Source organism: Prionailurus bengalensis, chromosome D2 (assembly GCF_016509475.1).
Source record: "Prionailurus bengalensis isolate Pbe53 chromosome D2, Fcat_Pben_1.1_paternal_pri, whole genome shotgun sequence".
NCBI lineage: Eukaryota > Metazoa > Chordata > Mammalia > Carnivora > Felidae > Prionailurus > Prionailurus bengalensis.
Window position 1 is genome coordinate 59,295,097 of NC_057351.1, and position 19,674 is coordinate 59,314,770.

General features: G+C 56.9%; 1 protein-coding gene across 1 annotated transcript; it reads left to right on the forward strand.

Moving 5' to 3' along the window:
• Window positions 1-4,750: 4,750 nt before the first annotated feature.
• On the forward strand, window positions 4,751-11,920 carry TLX1 (T cell leukemia homeobox 1). Its single transcript, XM_043597299.1, has 3 exons — window positions 4,751-6,402; window positions 8,408-8,609; window positions 10,836-11,920. The coding sequence occupies exons 1-3, from the start codon at window positions 5,817-5,819 to the stop codon at window positions 11,056-11,058; spliced, it is 1,011 nt and encodes a 336-aa protein (XP_043453234.1). The 5' UTR covers window positions 4,751-5,816; the 3' UTR covers window positions 11,059-11,920.
• Window positions 11,921-19,674: the final 7,754 nt, after the last annotated feature.

Genomic DNA, 19,674 nt, shown 5'->3' on the forward strand with positions numbered 1-19,674 from the left:
GGTCCAGTGGTGGGAAGCTAAACTTGGTGCCCAGGGAGCCCTTCAGGAGCTATCAACGGATGGCAGGGTCACAGAGCGCTATTCTGCCCCGAACCTCAGCCCACACCCTGCCCAACCCTTTCCCCATCCTGGCATTCTGAGAGAAGACTTAGCATCAAAGATCTGCTCTGCCACGGGCATGGGTCTGGATGGTGGGACCTGAGGGTCTCTGGGCTTCCTTTGGGGGAAAGTTGGTCAGAGAGAGGCCTGAGGTCCTAGCTCCATGCCCAGAGGTGATGGGCCAACAGCTGCCTTTGTATAGAGGCCAAGAAGGGGACCCCTACAGGGCAGGGCCTAGACTTAAGACCCCGTTGTTCAAGCAGGCTTTGGGGTAAGGAGCTGGCTCCTAACCCAGGTGACAGCTGAGGTATGTTTTCTAGCAGGACAGGTCTATCTTTCTCTGTCTTCAATCTGTCTGTGGTCCCTCCACTGATGAATAAATGGACGCTTGTCCCTCCATGTTGGAGAGATCCTCAGTCCCTATTCCTGTAAGGACTTGGGTACGAGCACCTGGGGCTGGCCCCAGACCGCCCCCCCCCAAACCCTGAGAAATCACTGAGTCGTGTAGCTGGAACCAGCCTGACCTGCTCACTCCCTCCTTCCCTAACCTAGAGATAACAACCTCCCACACACCTTGGAGGTGGAGTGCCCTTTACTGGGTCTCTAAGTCCTCAAGTCACCAGCTGCACCTGCCCCTCCATTCCCCCCCCCACTTCCGTGAGGCAGGTGAGCAAGGCAGAAACTTCCGTATTGGAAATCCAGACCCCAATGGCCCCACTGCCACTACTCCATGTTACACATCCCCTTACATATTTCTCATTTTGTTCTACCCTTTCCCTGCGAACTATCGAGTGGGCATATCCTGTCTCCCCCATTCCACACCCACAGGCCCGCATATGGCCATTTCCCAGACAACTACACTAGAAAATAAGACATCTCTCCCACAGATACACACACTCACGAGCATGCATACACACACACACACCATTATCACACCCTCACTTTCACACAGTAGCTGACGGATGCTCTCACCCCATCATATGTGCCCCGTTATACGGGAACAGTTAGGGACACACTCTTATCTGTTACAAAAAACACACTCACTGGCATCACAGGCAAATACAGTTGTAAAAATGACCTAGACTCCCCTCCTGTCCCCTAGTCCCCTCACAGACATGCATTTTGCTTGCATTTGAATCCCAGCAGCCTAACACTGGTACATAATAGACGCTCAGTACGTATTTGTTGGGTAGATTTTAAAAAGTATTCCTCAGAGACATGCCCAGGCTATCATGCCCCCACTGTCACGCACACTTTCACATCTGGCTTTCCCCTCATGGACACACAGTCCCACAAACACAAAGTAATTAAGTTATCACACACACACCCCTAAGCTAAAGTACAACCCCTGGCCCAGGGGTCCCTCCCAGAGGGGGGAGGGAGCCGTGTGGGATCCAAAGGGGCCGCCCTCTAGGGCTGAGCCCTCCCTTTCCTCCTCCCCCAGCCCCAGCCCCAGCCCCAGCTGCTTCTCTTTTAATTGGAGGCACTTCTTCATTCTGCAAGCAGGGGAGTGGGGAGGCAGGGGAGAGGGGAGGCAGGGGAGAGGGGAGCGGAAGGCGCTTGGGGGGTGGTTACCAGGTGGCTTAGGGCCGGAACTCACCTAGACACACAAGATACTCCTGCAAAGCGAGGGCCACAGCTACCGAGTTTGGTGTTGAGAAATCAGCTCGTAATGAATGGAGTCAGACAAACAGCATTTGAGTCCAGTCTGTGTCCCTTCCCAGCTTTCAGTGCCTCGGCCTTCTCATCTGTGAAATGGAGATAACAAAAGCCACATCACAGGGTTATTGGAGGATGACGCGAGATAATAACTGTGACTGAAGGTGCCGGGACATCACTGCGCTGTGTGCTCCTACTCTCTCTCCCTCCCCTCCTCTTTCCTTGTGTGTGTGTGTGTGTGTGTGTGTGTGTGTACAATTTATAGTCAAATTGGTTTCTCTCCTCCTCTTTCCTAACAGGGCTGACACTGGGGAAACACAAAAGCTGCACCAAAGGTAAGTCCCTCATGTCTCCTCCCCACCCCCTTCCGGAAAACTTTCTGACCTCAGGTGACACTGCTTCTGGGAGGGGTGGGGGCCAGAACCCAGCAACTCCTGACCCTCTTGTCTCAACTTCCTAGGAAAAGAAGGGACTGAAAGGGTACCCTGGCCCTCAGCAACTACCCTATTGGAAAACAAAGGTGGAAACAACCACCCTATTGGAAAACAAGTTGGACACAGAGAACCCCATCTTGGGGAAGGCCAGCATGCAGAACTGGGTTGGGATAAAAGTTGATTCTGATAGGTGGGGGGGGCGGCTGAAGGGGGGTATGGAAAAGATCAGTGAGGCAAACACCTGTAAGGGCCGGGGAAAGTCAAGATGTCCCTGGGTTGCAGGATTTTGATGAGAAGAGCCTCCTGACAGTCTGAAGAGGCCACTAGGCAGCTGTGACCTCTGCCAACCGTCGGCTGGTGAGGTCTCCCGCCAGGGACTCTGGCCAACCGGTGCCAATCTGAGGAGTCCAAGAGGTGAGTAAGATAGATGCCTAAATGGTGGAATAGGAAAGGTCAGAAAGACATAGGTTGTTGGAAAGATTCAGCCAGAGGAGGAAGGAGGGAGGAACGGGGAGAGTGTCAGGAACACTCAGGAGGTTCCTGCGTGGGCCAGAGAGGGTGGCAAAGGTAAGTTGTCCTAAAGATGAGAGGGTTTTAATTGCAGCAGACAGAACTGTAGTTAATCACGAAAAGGATCAAGGCACTGCAGTCCAGCCTCAAAGGAAGCAGAAGCACCCCTCTCCATACTTCTCAGCCTCATACAGGGAAAACAATTCAGATTTGGGCAACCAGATCAATCTTCTTCTGTCTGTGGGACTTTGGGCAAGTTTGTTCATCTGACCAAGTCTCGGTTTTTGTTTTTTCTTTTTAAAAACGAATGTAACTCATCTACTATGATAACCCCTTTAAATCATACAATTGAGTGGTTTTTAATATAGTCACATAGTTGTGCAACCATTGCCACTAATTCCAGGATATTTTCATCACTTCAAGTGGAAACTTCGTATCCACTTGCAGCCACTTCCAACCTTTCCTCCTCCAACCTCTGGCAACCATTATCTACTTTCTGCCTTTATGGATTTGCCTATCCTGGATGGTTCGTATGGATGCAGTCATTTGATAAGTGGCCTTTTGTGCCCGACTTCTTTCACTTAGCATCATGTTTTCTAGGTTCTTCCATGTTGTAGCATGAATAATATTCTGTTGTATGGATACACCACATTTTGTTTGTCCATTCATCAGATGATGAACATGTGAGTTGCTCCCACTTTTTGGCCATTATAAATAATACTGCAGTGAACACTCATTTAATTTTCGTACTGAACTTAAGACTTGGAGGTGTTTCTATTAACTTCACAGAGTTGCGAGTCTTAAATGACATCGGTGTGGTGAGGTGCCTGGCACATAGTAGCTTCTCAGTAAAACACTTGGGTTTATCTCTGCTTTATTTAGTTCCTCTAAGATAAGAGGCAGGAAGGAGACAAATTTAAGTTCAAACAACTGCTGGGTAAGGTTGTAGAACCTGGATTGGGCGGGTGAAGAGGAGTGAACTGGCAAGGGAATAGAGCTCTCACCTGTTTCTGCTCAGTGTTTACAAACCACCACTTATTTCACACATGGCCTTGCCTTGAGCGGGCCTTTGTCCACCTGCCTGGAGCCCAGACAAGATTTTCTCCAGGTTTCCAGGCTAACCCATAAAAGCAACTCAAATCCAGCTTCTCCATCTTGACCAAGTCACTTAGCCTCTGAAATTTGGCTTTCTTACATCTATAAAATAGTATAATTTCTTACTATATCTATAAAAGAGATAATACTCATCTTGAAGAGTTGGTGAAGTTCATAGCATTCCCCATAATACTTACCACGATCTGACTTCTTGTATTTGCTTCTTTGTTTATTGTCTAACCCCCTCTATGGAACGTAAACTCCATGAGGGCAGGACCTTGGTTTTGTTTACTGCTGTTTTCCCAGTGCCAAGAACAATGCCTGACACATGGTAGGTATTCAATAAATATTTGTTGAATAAGGAGGTTCATTCATTCATTTTTCACCCAACATGAGTATATCCTGTGGTTTGGGGCTACACTCCACAGGAGGGAAACTGAGATGAGTTCCCTGCTTCCAAGGAGGTCTCTTCAAGTGGAAATAACAGACGTGACCAAAGCAAATAGACTGTAATGAGACTTGATCAATAGAATGTGCACCTTCATCTTGCCTGATAGAGACAGTCCCTCCCTGAAGACCTGTTGAATCTGAAATAGACCAGAAATAGATCCAAAGTGATCCAACGTGCTCCGGTCCCAGAGCTTGGCTCCTGGCAGGGAGCAAACCTTTCCCTACTGGAGAGGGGAAAGAGGGGAAGCAGAAAAAGGGAGTTTCCTCCTTCTCTCCTGGGCTGTAAGCCAGTCAGCCACAGTCAAAACTTTAAAAGGCCTAAATTTGTCCAGATGCACTTCCCTGATCTTGGTCCCACCAACCCTAGCCCCCCCACCCCCCCCCACCCCCGCCACTGCCTTAAGTCCCCAGGCCTCCCTCCCAGGATTCCAAAAGTAAGAAAGTAACTCCTTCCCCTCACCACAGTCCAAAGGTTTCTTGCTTGGAATAGCCAGCCCTGTGCTAGTTGCTAGGTGAAAACAATCTGATTGAATTCATTCCATACTGTGGGTACTGCTTCTTTGGGGCATGTTTATTTCAAAGGAAAGGGGTATCTGGAGGCATGGGCCCCCTGGAAACAAGCCCCAAGCCACCTCTCTTGACTTTTGCCTTCCTCTCAGGAAGTCTTCCTTTCCTCAGTTTCTCTAAATAGGCTGGGTTGGGGTGGTTGTTGATTTTTTCAGCAACCTACAGCCGGTTGTTCATAGGCCTGTGTTTTTAAAAAGGGCAAGCCTGAACTCACCTTCCTGCCCCAGGGGCCTGGGCTCCATACCTGGGAAGTAGACAGTCTTCTACTTTCTAACAAGCCAGACTTGAAGTTTGCAGTAAATCCTCTTGTTGAAGGACAGGTGTTTCCCAGCTGAGCCCTTGGGGAGATTCTCCAGTAGCGCAGGGACACCCTTCCCCAGAGGCCTAGTGGGCTGGACCTCTTTGGCCCCATTCAAAGTGAGGGGAGACTCCTGCCAGACCGGGAAGAGGGCTCTATCCTCCACCTCCTTGGGTCCGTCTGTTTATCGGTCTCTGGGAATGGCCGCCTCCTGTTCCTTTTCTCCTTTTAAGTCTCTGAATCTCTTCTCTCTCTTCCTGAACTACTTCTCGGTGCCTCGGTCTCCGTCCCTCTGTCTCTGGCTCCTGCATCAGTCTCGGCTCCCGGCCTCCCTCTCCCCCTCTCCGCCCCTCCCCCGCGCTGTCATTCACCCCGCTCCTCTCCACGCACAGCCAATGGAGAGACCCGGCCGAAACGGCTAGGCTCGCTTGCACCGGGCTTTTTCGCCCGGTGATTGATGTCCCAGAGTCAACATCGAGCTAGCAGACGGAGAGGGGAAGGAGCAGCCTGAGAGGGGAAGAATACGGCGCCCCCTCTCTCCTTCCCCTCCCCCCCTACTTTAGCCCTCTGCGCACTTCGCCTCCAAGTCTCCGCGCAGCCGGGAGCGGCTGCCGCCTCCGCGCCCCTGCGCGCTGCCCCCGGAGCCAAACACAGCGATCGCCGCCGCCCAGGCCCCCCCCGCGGGGCCGGGGCCGGGGGCCAGCATGGAGCACCTGGGTCCGCACCATCTCCACCCCGGCCATGCGGAGCCCATCAGCTTCGGCATCGACCAGATCCTCAACAGCCCGGACCAAGGCGGCTGCATGGGGCCCGCCTCGCGCCTCCAGGACGGAGAATACGGCCTTGGCTGTTTGGTTGGAGGAGCCTACGCTTACGGCGGCGGGGGCCCCGCGGCCGGGGCGGGGGCCGGGGGCGCGGGGGCCTATGGTGCCGGCGGCCCGAGCGGCCCTGGTGGCCCTACTAGCGGCGGCGGCGGCGCCTGCAGCATGGGCCCGCTGGCTGGCTCCTACAACGTGAACATGGCCTTGGCGGGCGGCCCCGGTCCGGGAGGCGGCGGCGGCGGGGGCGGCGGCGGCGGCGGCGGCGGCGGGGGGGCGCTGAGCGCTGCAGGGGTGATCCGGGTGCCGGCTCATAGGCCGCTAGCTGGAGCGGTGGCCCACCCCCAGCCTCTGGCTACCGGCTTGCCCACCGTTCCCTCCGTGCCTGCTGTGCCGGGTGTCAACAACCTCACCGGGCTCACCTTCCCCTGGATGGAGAGTAACCGCAGATACACAAAGGACAGGTTCACAGGTGAGTCCGGCCGGCGCGCGCCCCGCCTGGCCGCGGCCCGGGCTCTGCGCTACCTTTCCCCTGCCCGGTGGCTCCCCGCAGCCCCCTCTACGCACCAGGTTACCCAGCTCCTCTCGGTGCTTCCCCCGAGTTCAGCCGCCTGCCACCTTTCCACGCTCGCGGAATCGTCATGCTCGAAGAGTTCTCCCGTCCTGGGCCCCTCTCCGTCCCTCCCGCAGGACCCCTACTCTGAAAAGCGCTCCCTGATCCCCTCTCGGAGTCGCTGGGTTCAGTGTCGCCGAGGGAAGGGGGATGTAGCTTCGGGACTACCTTTCACCCCGGCATTTGGGGCTCGGGAATCTTGGAGAAAGGGGCCCGATGTGAACAGTTTTTTTCTGTCTGGGCCAATGTTCTCTGGCTGAGGCGAAGAGCCACAGAATCAGACGGTAGGAAAGAACAGGTTCCCCACCTCTCGTCCCCCCCCCCCCCACAAACACACACGCTCTCAAACACACCACACACCCCACTTCACTTCGCGCTCCGAGCTCCAGTGTCGGTTGCGCTTGCCGGGCCGGCAGAGGCCCGAAGCCCGAGTAAAGCAGCAGAGCTGGTGGGCCCTCTTTCCGGGACTGCGGGCTTCGTCCAGGTCGGTGGCAGCGTGAGGCTGAGACTCCCGGTTCATTTTCGTTCGGTCCCGGCCTGGCGTCCTCCCCTCTGGGCCCAGCCGTGTTCCCTCCAGTGTGAATAATGCACCGGCCTGACCGGCGATCGATCCGCGGCGGCTCAAGGACAACTCCTGGGACGATTACGCACTCCGCGGCGGCCGACTGCCGCCCTCTCCGCTGCCTGCTCCGCGCCTTCCTCCGCTCGCTCCGGCTCCCTCCGCTCTCGCTTCCGCTCTCGGCACTCAGCTCTCGCTCACGCGCGGGCCCCTTGCTTCGGCCTCACTTCCAGCTACCCCTTAGCATTCCTGGGATCCGAGGCGAGGATCCTCGATCCTCCCGCCGAGCCCAGCTCCCAAGCCCGCTGAGAAGTAGCCACGAGTTGAGCCTGGGTTCCCGGCTGGGCCTTAGAGGCGGCGGGAGGTACTGGCCGCTGCCGATGGCGATGGCGAGGTGGGACTCCCATGGGGCTCGGACTCCAGGGCCCAACGGTGGAAAGGAGTTAAGGGGTCAGCAGAGGCAATACATCCATTCTGCCCTGGGCCTCCAGGAAGGACCCTGTACTCAAGGGACCCCAGGACCCCAACCTAAGTCCTCTCAAGCCTGGGGAGGCAGAGCCTGCTGGCCATTCCACTCCCCCTGCCCACCCAGTCCAGTCCAGTCTTGAAGGGCCCTGATGGAACCCTCAGCCTGGAACCCACTGGTCTTAGGTCTCTGGTGAAAGCTGTTCCACACAGGGCCTACCTAGGGGAGCCACCGGCCGCCCTAATCTGGCTTCAGGCCCCAAGAAGGTTCTGAGGGAGTGAATGACTGTCACCTTGTGTTGCCCTGTGTCCTGTATGTGTCTGCTTGTGTGCCTGTCTGTCAGGCCGGGTGTATAGATAGGCAATTTGTCCCTTGGTATGTGATGTGTCTGTGTATGTTGCTGTGTTGGTGGCGGCTCAGGCCAGGACCCAGGGTTCCCCCACCCCCACCCCCACCCCCGCCTTGATCAGGTGCGGCTTCAAGCTGCTGGGCAGCTTCCTGGAGCAGTGGGGGGCTTCGACCTTTAGCTCGCCTCAGACAAGCCCCTCAAGGAGACTGGCTTGGGCACGAGGGAGCCCGGGGCTAGGGAGGCCTCCGTGGCGGCGGCGGCGGCGGCGGCGTCCGCCTGGCGGGCGGGAGGGGGCCGTTTCCCGCCGCGGGCTTGGAGCTGAGGGCTGACGGGAGGATCGCGGCCCCGTTCCTGGGGTCTGGCCTCTGCGCTCGCTGATCGCGGGGAGTCGGGCCTGGGACGCCTCCTGACGCTCTGCCGCTTGCCTCTGCCGTCTGTCTGTCTCCCGCTCCAGTGGCCCTCTCACCCTTCACTGTAACACGCCGTATAGGTCACCCCTATCAGAACCGGACGCCCCCCAAGAAGAAGAAGCCGCGCACGTCCTTCACGCGCCTGCAGATCTGCGAGCTGGAGAAGCGCTTCCACCGGCAGAAGTACCTGGCCTCGGCCGAGCGCGCCGCCCTGGCCAAGGCGCTCAAAATGACCGACGCGCAGGTCAAAACCTGGTTCCAGAACCGGCGGACGAAGTGGAGGTGAGCGGGCGCGGGGCGGGCAGTTCTCAGCCCCCGGGGTCTCTCCTGGGGCGCTCACGCCCCCTACGCTCTCCGGCTTCTGATCGGTTCCCTGCTAGGCTCGCCAGGAACCGGGAGCAGCCGAGGCCGATGCCCGAGGTGGGGCTGGAGAGCCCCCGCTCTGTTTTACCGGAGGCTTCTTGGCTTTCTGACCGTTACGCTCAATGCTGGTGTAGACGCGGCTGGTCACCGCCGCTGCTTGGGGAACCTGCGGGGTTAGAGCACAGTCAGTCCTTGCAGTCCGGGCTTTGGGAATCAGTGAACGCTGAGGGACTTTTTGTTTGCACAAAGTAGCGCTTACAGACATGCCTCCTCCGTCCCGGAGACTGGAGGCCGGATGGCCTGCGCCTCGTTTCTGCCGCCCCAGAGAGGGCTCCTGGCGGAGCTGCCGGGCCCCAAACCGGGAGCCTGGGCCCCTCTGACTCCCTCCTCCCCGGACACTCAGCCAGGCCCTCACGCAGCCGGTCTCCCACCCTGGAAGAGGAAAATCAATCCGTACCGGCTGCAGCGGGGTTTTGGAGAGTCCCACTGAAAGGGGGATCAATTAGGAGCAGATGGGTGTGTGTGTTTGTGTGTGTGCGGGCGCGCGCCACACACACATTTACCCTTCTCCTGTCACACACCCAGTACACTAAAATCCCCCCACCACGCATACATCTCTCTCTCTCTGTCTCTCTCTCAACATCCCACACTCCTAGGCAGCCTTACTCACCGCAAGCACCGGCGCTTTCACCAGCTGTACCCACTCGCACCCCTCCCGCACATCTGGCCCGCATACTTGGTTCCACAAGTTTGGTTCCAGAAGTTTCTCACTAGCTCAGGCCTCAGGGGGGAGAGCGCAGGAGAGTCTGGGTCCGCGGTGCCGTGGCCCAGTGGGCCTAGCGCTGGAGGAAGGAATTGGAGTTTCCTCTTTTTCTGAACGAAGGCGAGGGATCTGCCCGGGATTCCACCGGCGTGGCTTCCACAGGAAGCCACTGCCCCCACGACTCTGCCTCCACCCCATTCCTGTCGTTGGGGAAGAAATGGAGTATATGGCTTCAGACCTCTGGGATCTAGTTAAAGAGGTAGCTAGGGCTGGCAGAGTAGGGGTGTGGGCACTAGTGTTCCCGAGGCCCCACCAGGGCTGCAGCCTGGGTGAGAGGAGGGAGCGAGGCCGGTCCCTGGAAGACAAGGGGCTCTGGGATCACCGAGAGTGTCAGGCGAAGAGAAGGGAAGGGGCAAAGATAAACACCCCACCCCAGGGAGAAAAGGAAAAACCGGGCAGCTTGAAGAAGTCTTAGGGTAATAAAAGAAAGCAATGGATGACTAAAGCTTCATTTTCGTTTCAAACAAATTCTCTTAATTCTGAGAGAACGAAGAGGGTGGGGTGAGAGACAACAAGAGAGAAGGACACAAAGCCGAAAAGGAAGAGAAAGGCTCAGGCAGTTTGAAATGCAGGAAAGAAGGGGAAGGCGAGACACAGAAAGACGCGCGGAGCTAAAGGCAAGAAGGGGCGGCGGGCAGGAGGCCGGCGTCCACCGCTGGGAGAGGCCCTCGCCGGCTTCGCGCGGCTTCATCGATCGCCTACAAATTGCTTCTGGAGGCCCCCGGGACTCCCATTAGGTCTGTCCACCTTAGAGACAGACGTTTGATCTCAGTTGACGGGGTGGAGGGGAGGCATTAAATGGAATAAGTGAGTCATCGCCTCCCTGGACCGCCTCGGAGAAAGGCGCTGGTCCGGCGGGAGTCCCGGCAGGGCACAGGGCTCGGCCCAGGAGGTAGGAAGGCTGGGAGAGTTTCGCAGAGAAGAGAGGTCTGGCAAAGCAGCTCGAAGGCAATCCACCGGCTCCCGCCTCTGCCCTGGACTAGTGGTGAGGGTGAGGCGCCTCAGGCTTGGCACCGCAGAGCTGGGGAGAGGCGAGATGCCACCCTACCCCTGGCTGCGCCCTCCGAGGCTAGTGGGACACGGGGAGCTCCAGATGCTTGGGCCTGGCGGATTTCCCCACAGCTCCCCCGGGGTTCCTGCGCTCCATTTACTTGTGGGGTTTCCAGTCTGTCTAGGAGTCAGGACCCTCAAGATTGGGGTGTGTGTTAAAGGGGCCCAAGCTGGAGTTGGGGGCTGTGAAGGAAGCAGTGCTCGTCCAAGCTGTTTCCCGGGAGCGCGCTGGAAGCGTCGGTAACGTCGGTAACGGCTTGTCCCCGGTGCAGGCGGCAGACCGCGGAGGAGCGTGAGGCTGAGAGGCAGCAGGCGAACCGCATTCTCCTGCAGCTGCAGCAAGAGGCCTTCCAGAAGAGTCTGGCGCAGCCCTTGCCCGCCGACCCGCTATGCGTGCACAACTCTTCGCTCTTCGCCCTGCAGAATCTGCAGCCGTGGTCTGACGACTCCACCAAGATCACCAGCGTCACGTCCGTGGCGTCCGCCTGCGAGTGAGCCTGCCCGCTCTGCCCGGAGAGAGCCCGGGTCCAGCCGAGGGGTCGCGGAGGCTGAGAGCCGGGACTCTCTCCCACCCCCTCCTGCTTCAGACTGTGCGCGGGAGGGGAACGCAGTGCCCCCTGCGCTCGGCCGAGCTCCTGCCGACGCTGTTTTCTCTTTGGTGGGGGGAAAAAAGCGCGGGAGACAGGGACACGCGACCTCGTTCCAGACGCCTAAGTGGTCCCGCGCCCCCCTGGAACTGTTCAGAGTCCTCTCGGTTTACGTCTATTTTATTTTATTCTGATTTTTAACGTGGGACTGAGAGAGGCAGAGGACGTTGGGGAAGAAGTTTCTGGGGTCCTCAGAGGACAGCAGGGGCTGTCATTTGAACTTGCTCTGGGAAGAACTCCTCTGTATTCCACTCCCCATCACACGTGGACGCCCGCAGGCCCACACAGAGGCGATTTCACGGTCTCTGGTGGTGTCACCCAGAGCCAAACACAGAGGACCTACGACAGAGTGTCATGCACACATAGGGCCATCGCCTTCACACCCTTGGCTCTCACTGTCAGGCATAAGCTAGGGGTGACCCAGCTGCATTGTGAACAGCATGGCACTTCTCACAAACACGAGGCTACGGCCACACTGTGACACACTACCCCACACACGACAGCGTCACGGCCCTCCAGGCCCCCATCACACATCCTAGCCGCACCCAGGTACGCACAGGCAGGTTTTCACACAGACTCAGCCTGCTTCTCCAGATCCTGTTCATACGGGGAGCTTAAGTTATGCACTTATAAGGTGTTTTCTGTGTAACCATTTTATAAAGTGCTTGTGTAATTTATGTGAAAAAATAATAAAACCCTCCGGATCCGGAGTCAGGGCTACCTGCTCCTTGCTGAGCCCAGCACCTTGCAGCTACTTGGGTTTGGTGTGAAATGGTGCCGCTGGGGCAGCTGCTGCTGTCTGGGCATAAGGGACACCCGGGGGCCAGGACCTGCAGGTCCTGGAGAGAGGGAAGGAGGGGGACAGAGAGAAACAGACCTGAGGAAAGGAAGGAGTGACAGGCTCTCCTGGGACGCGGATGCTTGAGAAGATACACTGTCTTTGGGTGTGAGGGTTGCGCGCGCGTGCATTGTGTGTTTGTGATGGCATGGGCCTTCAGGCTGTAACCGATCGTGAATGTAACAGTGTTTAAGCGTGTCATTGTGTTGGCAACTATTGTTAAGTGCTTGTCTCTGCTTAAGTCGCAAATCGAAACTAGCATCATACATACGAACTTGCAGTGGTCTGTGTGACCATGTGCGAATGGGATTGTGTCTTCCGGGGGTACCGGTGACCACCCACCCAAATCTGTGACTGTGTATGACTCCCGTGTCAGTGTGTGTGAGAGTACATGTGAGTTTCTCCTCGTGAATCCATTTTTGTGTTAAATGTGCGAATGTTTGTAATCGTGAATCACCCGTAATGGTGTGAATACACTTGTGTGTGATATGTAATCATGTGTGACATGTAATCATATACGAGATGTGTATTTTACTATATATACTTGTGTGTGACAGTATATAATGGGGGAATGAAGTAGAGAGTGTGGATCGTCGTGGGTGACTGTCCCTGTCGGTGAGTGCGTGTGGTTGGTTGTGATTGAGTGGGTGTAGTTGCGCACTGCTGGTGTGTGTGGGGGGGTCTAAGGTAGGGTGTGTGATGCACGGGGGGGGGTACTAACATCTGCTAGGAGTTCCAGGGTTCTAGGCCCTTCCTCAGTAAGCCCCACAGGTTGGAGCACAGTGAGTTAGTAATTGGGCCGGGATCCTGTAGTGCTCTTAGTAGGATTTCCTGGCTCCCAGCACTAGTCTGGCCTAGTAGAGATCTGAGTAAGTGACTTCCTGGGGACCTTCAGGGGGCCCCACACCCACACCAGCCAGGACAGCAGCCATGGGACACAACACTCCCTGTAACATCCAGTCCCCCTGCCTATGAGACCAATCTCAGGTGCACAAAACTGACTTGTTTTTTTCTGAAAGAAGCTAGGTGGTGGAGGCTCTGAGGACATGCCATCCTGGGGGAATTAAGTGGGGGGGGGGGAGATAGGCTCTTTCTTTGGGATGGGAGTATGACAGAACTTGGTGGCTAGAAACTAGAAGGGAGTGGGCGTGGGACTTGTTCAGGTATACAGAGCTATGTTGGGGGGAGGGTGCAGAGTCACAGAAACTTCGGAGACACTCTCCTTCATCCCTGCCCAGGCCGCCATCCTGGACCTGCCATGCCACGGGGGTGGGGGACAAAGCCCACCAGCCTCCCAGCCTAGTAGGCCCAAAGGATAAATTTGACTGGGTGGGGCCGTGCTTATCCATCCCTCTTCCGTGGCCCCCTTGGAGCCTGATCTCCTCAGGAGAAGAGGATTCTGGGTCCAAAGGACTAAGGCTGGCCCTCCCACCCCGCCCCCCAGGTCCTTTGGGTGACCAGGCAGGGCCCTGACATGCAGTTTGCCTTGGGGAGAAGGTTCTGGCCACAACACGGGGTCTGCAGCCCGCCTCCCGCCTGCACCGTCTGAAACACCCAGGACCTGGCCAGGAGAAATCCGGAAATGGCCTCCCGGAACCACCAAATTCATTTCCTTCTGCCTGGGCAGGTCTAACTGATCCCTCCTGTCCTGCAGGGACTGGAGCTGCCAGGCCGTACCTTCTCCGTTTGGCGAGGTATCTTCTCCATTTATGTCTGTAAGACGCACCTTCAGTGCACCCCCCCCCCCCCCGTCAGATTCCAGAGTCTGTGAACTTCAGCGGAGACTGGGGCCTTCCTCCCACCTCCCAATCCTGGAGACCCCCTCAAGAGGCTGCTAGCCCCAGAGGCTACTGGATATTTTCTGGCCACGGACTGTCCAGCTGAGTCAGGAGTGGGGAGCCTCTGCCCGGAACAAACACAACCTCCCAGCAGGCTCCAATCCAGGTTCTTCCCCAGAACCCTTCGCCCCCTTTTACAAAACAAACTGCAAAATTAGGCATTATACACCCCTCCCCGAAATACCTTCTACCTCCCTGATCTTCACAAACAGCTAGGGTTCACCCTCATAACCACGCGGGCGTATGCCCCCTCCGCCCTACCGCTCTCCGACCCCGTCCAGCTTGTCGGGGACTCGCGTGGAAGTGGGCATCCCGCATGCCGGGCTCCCGGCCCTGGAGGTCACCCGGCTCCGTGCGCGCCGGCTCCCGGGTACGCGCTGGCTCTCGGCGCTGGCTGGCTGCGGGAGGCCAGGGTCGCGCTCTCTCCAGGGGCCCCTCCCACGCGCCCAGGCCCTCGGGGGAGACGTCCCTGGGGTGCCAGACTCCCAGGGGCACCGAGGCTCTTGGAGCCCAGGGGCCGCGCAAGACTCCCCCGTCTCCACCGGGAATTCGTTGGGACCGAATCTCCGGCGAATCCCGCATCGGCCGAGGCCGCGGCAGCGGGGAAAGGCCCGGATGGCTCGGGGACCCGCCGGGGGCAGCTGAACCCGCACACCCCGGCCCCTGGTGGGGGGGCGGGGCGGAGGCTGGTGGAGAGGGGGCTGCGAGGGTCACAGTCAGGGCCAAAGACCCGCAGCAGAAAGCTCACAACTCCCGGCTGGCCACCGCGCCTGCCGGAAATGGTCGTCTCTGTTCAGAAATTGAAATGGAACTCAGTGTCCGAGTAACTGTGAAGAGAGGTGCGGAAAGAGAAGAGGAATTAACGAACCTGCCTGAGCAGAAAGATCGGCTTCCTTCCTTGGCTTGAGTGAGCTCACTGCCCGGACCAAATTGCGCGGCGAGTGAGCCCTGAGCTCCGGCTCAGACCAGGCGCAGCCCAGCGGGGTGGCTGAGTGGGTGGTGGCCCGTGGGGCCCAGAAACCCAGGCAGGGCTGGGGTCCTAGAGGCCTGTGTTGTGCCGCCGGTGGTACACAGAGAATCTGGCTCAACCTGTTAACTATAATAGCGGCTTTGTGCCGATCTGCGCTTGGGGGCTGTGTGGGCACGGCCTGAGCACTGCCTTGTGACGTCCCTACTGTGGTGGCAGGTGTGGGGTTTGCCCTGGGCCCAGGACCCAGATGGGCATCCTGCTTATGGTGTGCTTGCAGGAGGGCAAGGTGTTTCCAGGTGTATGAGACTACCACTAAGAGGGACCTCCCTCCGGGCTGGGCAGAGCTGGAGCAGTTGGGAATCGGAGGCAATACCGTGGGAGGTGCAGAGCTGGGGCCCCGGGGCTGCCTTGAGGGCCCCTCAGACCAGATGCGGGAGGAAACCCCTTCTCTCAAGCTCCCCCCTCATGCCCATCTTCACACACTTCTCACTCCCACGCAGTCCTTGGAGTCTTGCTCCTTAATCAGCTCAGAGTTTGGATCCTCACGGCCAGGCCGCTGCCCTGGCAACTAACGCGAGCCACTTCCGCTTTTCCCGCGTGGCTCGAATTCTTTGCCCAATGCCAGCCCAGGGAGGCCCCTGGCACCGCTCCCCTGCACCCACGCCTGGACTCCTTATCCTGGGGAGCCCGATGAAACAAGCTGAGCGAGGGCTAGATCCGGTTCGGATTTTCCAAAGAAATCAGAGCAGAATCTTAAGATAGTGTGTTCGATGGAGAGGGTGGTGGTGGGTGAGTGAGTGGAGGAGGCGGTGGGGTGCTCATGTCGTGTTGGGGAGGGGTGCCTACGGACTCATCTGCTCGGTCACAGCCTGCATCGCTGTGGACAACCTCACATACCTCCACCCTCTGCGCGACCCCTGGGGTGTGCGATGTGGCACCAGGGCAGGGAGCTACAGGTGTGCGGGTGCTGGGCACGCACACTCTCTAGTGCTGGCATTCTTAGTTCCCTCAAACTCGCGGCGGTCCCGACCCCAAGAGGCTCCTACCCGCGGTTACCACCACCCCACCCCACCTCGTCGAGGGCACTCCCCTTCCCCACACCCCCTCCCCCTGCCGGGAGTGAGGAGGGCCTAACTTGACTGCCGGCGGCTTGGGGGTGGGGATTTCCTAGGCCCGCGCTTCCGCCGCCCGCCCCCGGGCTCCAGCGAGCGCTGAGGCTGGGCTTGGGGCCCGCGGGCCGCCCGGGATTCCAGCCGAGGACCCTAGCCAGGCTCAGAAGGTCCAGCGGTCGCCGCTGCCTCCCTGAAGCCTATGGAAATCCGGCCTCCCTTTGTGTGCAAGACGGCTGTTAAGGGCTGGGGGACAAAGGGGGCGCAGGCCCCCCCACTGCTGCGTGTCACCCTAAGGAGGGCTTTGGTGGAAGCTGCTCCTTCCCCTTCAGGTTTTCAGCCCTTTAGTCCCAGAGCCCACGTATCTTCCGTTCCTTCGGGAGGAGTCGCAAGACCCGAAAGCTGGAGGCGGCGGCGACTTAACAACCACCCAGAAGTGGGAGCGGGACCAGAGGCTTCAACACGGAAACACAGGACAAGTGAGTTCCGGGCGCCCTCTAGGGGCCGCGCGGGGAGAGGCGCTTTGAGCCAGGGCCCTGGAAGCCAGCCCGTGGTCTGAGGGACCCTTGGGAGTGCTGGGGCGCCTGCCCCCGCCGTTATAATAGTGTAACGATAATAATATTAATCAGCAACCATGTGGAGTGCTTGCTCTGTTCAGGGCACTGAACTAGTTTTTAAAAGTACTAATACAGCCCTAACAACTACCCTATGAGTTACGTGGTATATCATCCCACTTTATAGGCAAGGACAATGAAGGTCCAGAGAGGTTAAGCAACTTGCCTGAGAGCACGAAGTTGCTAAATGGGGCCGGTATCCCAACCCAGGGTCTAACCCGAGCCAGGGTCTCGGGGAGGGATGGCTGAGTCCAGGGGAGCGGTGCATTTGAGGAGAACTGGAGATGAGACCCCCACGAGCCTTCTCAAGGGATTTCTCGTAGGGTGGAGGGAGCTCTTCGCCCAGAGATCCGCTGGGACATTGCCTTCTAGGGCTCTGGAAATATCACCTCCAATCCACTCCGGTCCGCTGGGCCCCCTCCATCTCTGACTGTCCCCTCCACCCCTCTAGGACCCACCCTGGAGCACTGCCAGACCTGTGAGACCTTCTCCTTCTTCCCCACACTTAGCCGGCATCCACCCTCTGGGCCTTCCCAGCCTGGGCTTGCCACCTTCCAGGAGCCCTCCGGGATTGGAAGGAGGTTCTTGGCACTTCTATCCCCCTCCCTTCGTCTGAGCCAGTGGGGGCGGGAGAACTCAAAGAGGTAAAAAAATTTAAAATAGAAGCAAATGAATCACCCTTTATTAGACAAAGGAATGGAGAACCAGGAAGGAAAATTCCTCCTCTCTTTTTACATCTGCTCTGTGCAAAGCCTATAGTTCTGGGTTGGAGAGTGGGGGAACAGGCTGGGGTGGGTAGGAGGGTGCAGCCTGAAGTTCAGAGAGGGGGTTATTTTCACCAGTTAGACATTCAGACAGAGTATGAAAAGAGAACGCAACCTTCCCTTCTTCTCTGCCTCCTCCAGAGTTGTGGAGTGGGGAGGAGTGTAGGGGGAGTGTCCCAGGGGATGCTCTTTTATATACATTATAAGGTGCATTCATTTAAAGTAAGTTCCACGCTCGACATTGGGGCTTGAACCCATGACCCTGAGATCAAGAGTTGCATGCTCTACTATTGAGACAGCCAGGGCCCTTTCTTTCTTTCTTTCTTTCTTTCTTTCTTTCTTTCTTTCTTTCTTTCTTTCTTTCTTTCTTTCTTTCTTCTCTTTTTTAATTTTTTTATATTTTATATATAAAAAATATAAATTTATTTATTTACTTACTTACTTACATACAAAGGTATATTTCTTTGTATATAAATAGCTCCTGCCAATGTCTTAAACTTGAACATGTTGGAATCACCTGGGGATCTTGTTAAAACGCAGATTCTCATTTATTACATCTGGGGTGGGTCTGGATCCCGAATTTAGAACAAACTTCATATGCTGCTGATGTTGCTTAGAGGATCAAAATCCTAAACTACACCCTTTGTCTGAGATCTAATCCTGGGTTCTCAAACTTGCCTGTGACATATGGCCTGCAGCCTTATTTTATTGCCCAAGAGCATTTTTCCACTTTATTTAAAGAAATGAAATCTGGGGGCGCCTGGGTGGCTCAGTCGGTTAAGTGTCCGACTTCGACTTCGGCTCAGGTCATGATCTCGCGGTCTGTGGGTTCGAGCCCCGCGTCAGGCTCTGTGCTGACAGCTCAGAGCCTGGAGCCTGTTTCGGATTCTGTGTCTCCCTCTTTCTCTGACCCTCCCCTGTTCATGCTCTCTCTCTCTGTCTCAAAAATAAATAAATGTCTGGGGCGCCTGGGTGGCGCAGTCGCTTAAGCGTCCGACTTCAGCCAGGTTACGATCTCGCGGTCCGTGAGTTCGAGCCCCGCGTCGGCCTGGAGCCTGCTTCCGATTCTGTGTCTCCCTCTCTCTCTGCCCCTCCCCCGTTCATGCTCTGTCTCTCTCTGTCCCAAAAATAAATAAACGTTGAAAAAAAAAATTTAAAAATAGAGTAAAATAAATAAATAAACGTTAAAAAAATTAAAAAAAAAAAAGAAATGAAATCTGTAGACACAGTTGATGCCCCTTCTGATATGTTTTAAAATACACTCTCCCCTATACCACAGGCCGAACCCATCCCTGTTATCCTGTGTCCTGCTCCTTCCCTGTCACTGACTAGGGCCTCTCGGAGCCCCCATTTCCTCTCCATCTGCACCTGTCCCTCTTTCTAAAATCCTCTTTCACACCTAGGCGGCTGCTGAAGAGACTTTGGACATCAGCCTAGGTTTTGAGCTCGACTTCTCTGCTTTCTAACCTCAGGCAAGTTAAATTTTAGGAGCCTACCGTTTCCTAGCCCAAATTATAGGGCCAACCCTTCCCCTGATTACCAAAGGGATTAAGGAGATAACGCAGATAAAAACGCCCGTCTCTTGGGAGGTACTCCTGGAATGGCGCAGGGCACCCCAGAGTGGCTTGACCTGATTTTTTCTACCCACCCGGCAGGGTGCAGGCGGTAGGAGGCTGGTCCTACAAACTGCGGGCCCCGCCCTCCCCACCTCATTCCCAGACCCTTGATTTGCTGGAGAAAGTAGAGTGGCGGCCCTCCTGGGCGCTGGGAAGGGAGGCTATTGTGTATTAGGTGCTTTACCCGCCCCTCCTCTCAGCAAGGAGCAAATGAGCGAGTTCTGGCTTTCACGGGGCCCAACTGTGGGGGGGGGGGGGGCAGGCGGGTGGGGAGAAAGCCGGTACTGACCCTGCCAGGCTGGGTGGAGACCTTAGGGAGGGAACCTCAGTGAAGACCCACCCAACCCTGGAGCCCTCCCGGCCCCCAGGCGCCCGGCAGAGGTGGGGTCGTTGCAGAGCAGGGCTTACCGGCCCCCTCACACACCCCTCCGAAAGTGTGCACAGTTTCACTCTGTCGGTGTCAGGCTGAAACCGTGTGTCCGCACAGGGCGACAGTCCTGTTGCGTGTCTAGACATTTACCTCCTTGTTCCCACAGATGTCTTGGTTACACACGGGCTGCAGTCCCAGATCTCACCCTCACATTTGCCTCCAGTCCAGGGAAACGCAGAGTGGCATGCATTCACCCATCTCTTTCCAGGTGGCCCATCAGGGGTGGGTGCCACAAGTTTATAGAACGCTTAAGAGGTCCTCGCAGGGTCTTTCACCAGTTCACTT

What these genes read in the sequence shown, in the direction of transcription:
- TLX1 (XM_043597299.1), top strand. Translation starts at nt 5,817, where the DNA reads ATGGAGCACCTGGGTCCGCACCATCTCCACCCCGGCCATGCGGAGCCC. An exon ending in CACAAAGGACAGGTTCACAG is followed by an intron (nt 6,403 to 8,407) that starts GTGAGTCCGGCC and finishes CACGCCGTATAG; the next exon opens with GTCACCCCTATCAGAACCGG. An exon ending in AACCGGCGGACGAAGTGGAG is followed by an intron (nt 8,610 to 10,835) that starts GTGAGCGGGCGC and finishes TCCCCGGTGCAG; the next exon opens with GCGGCAGACCGCGGAGGAGC.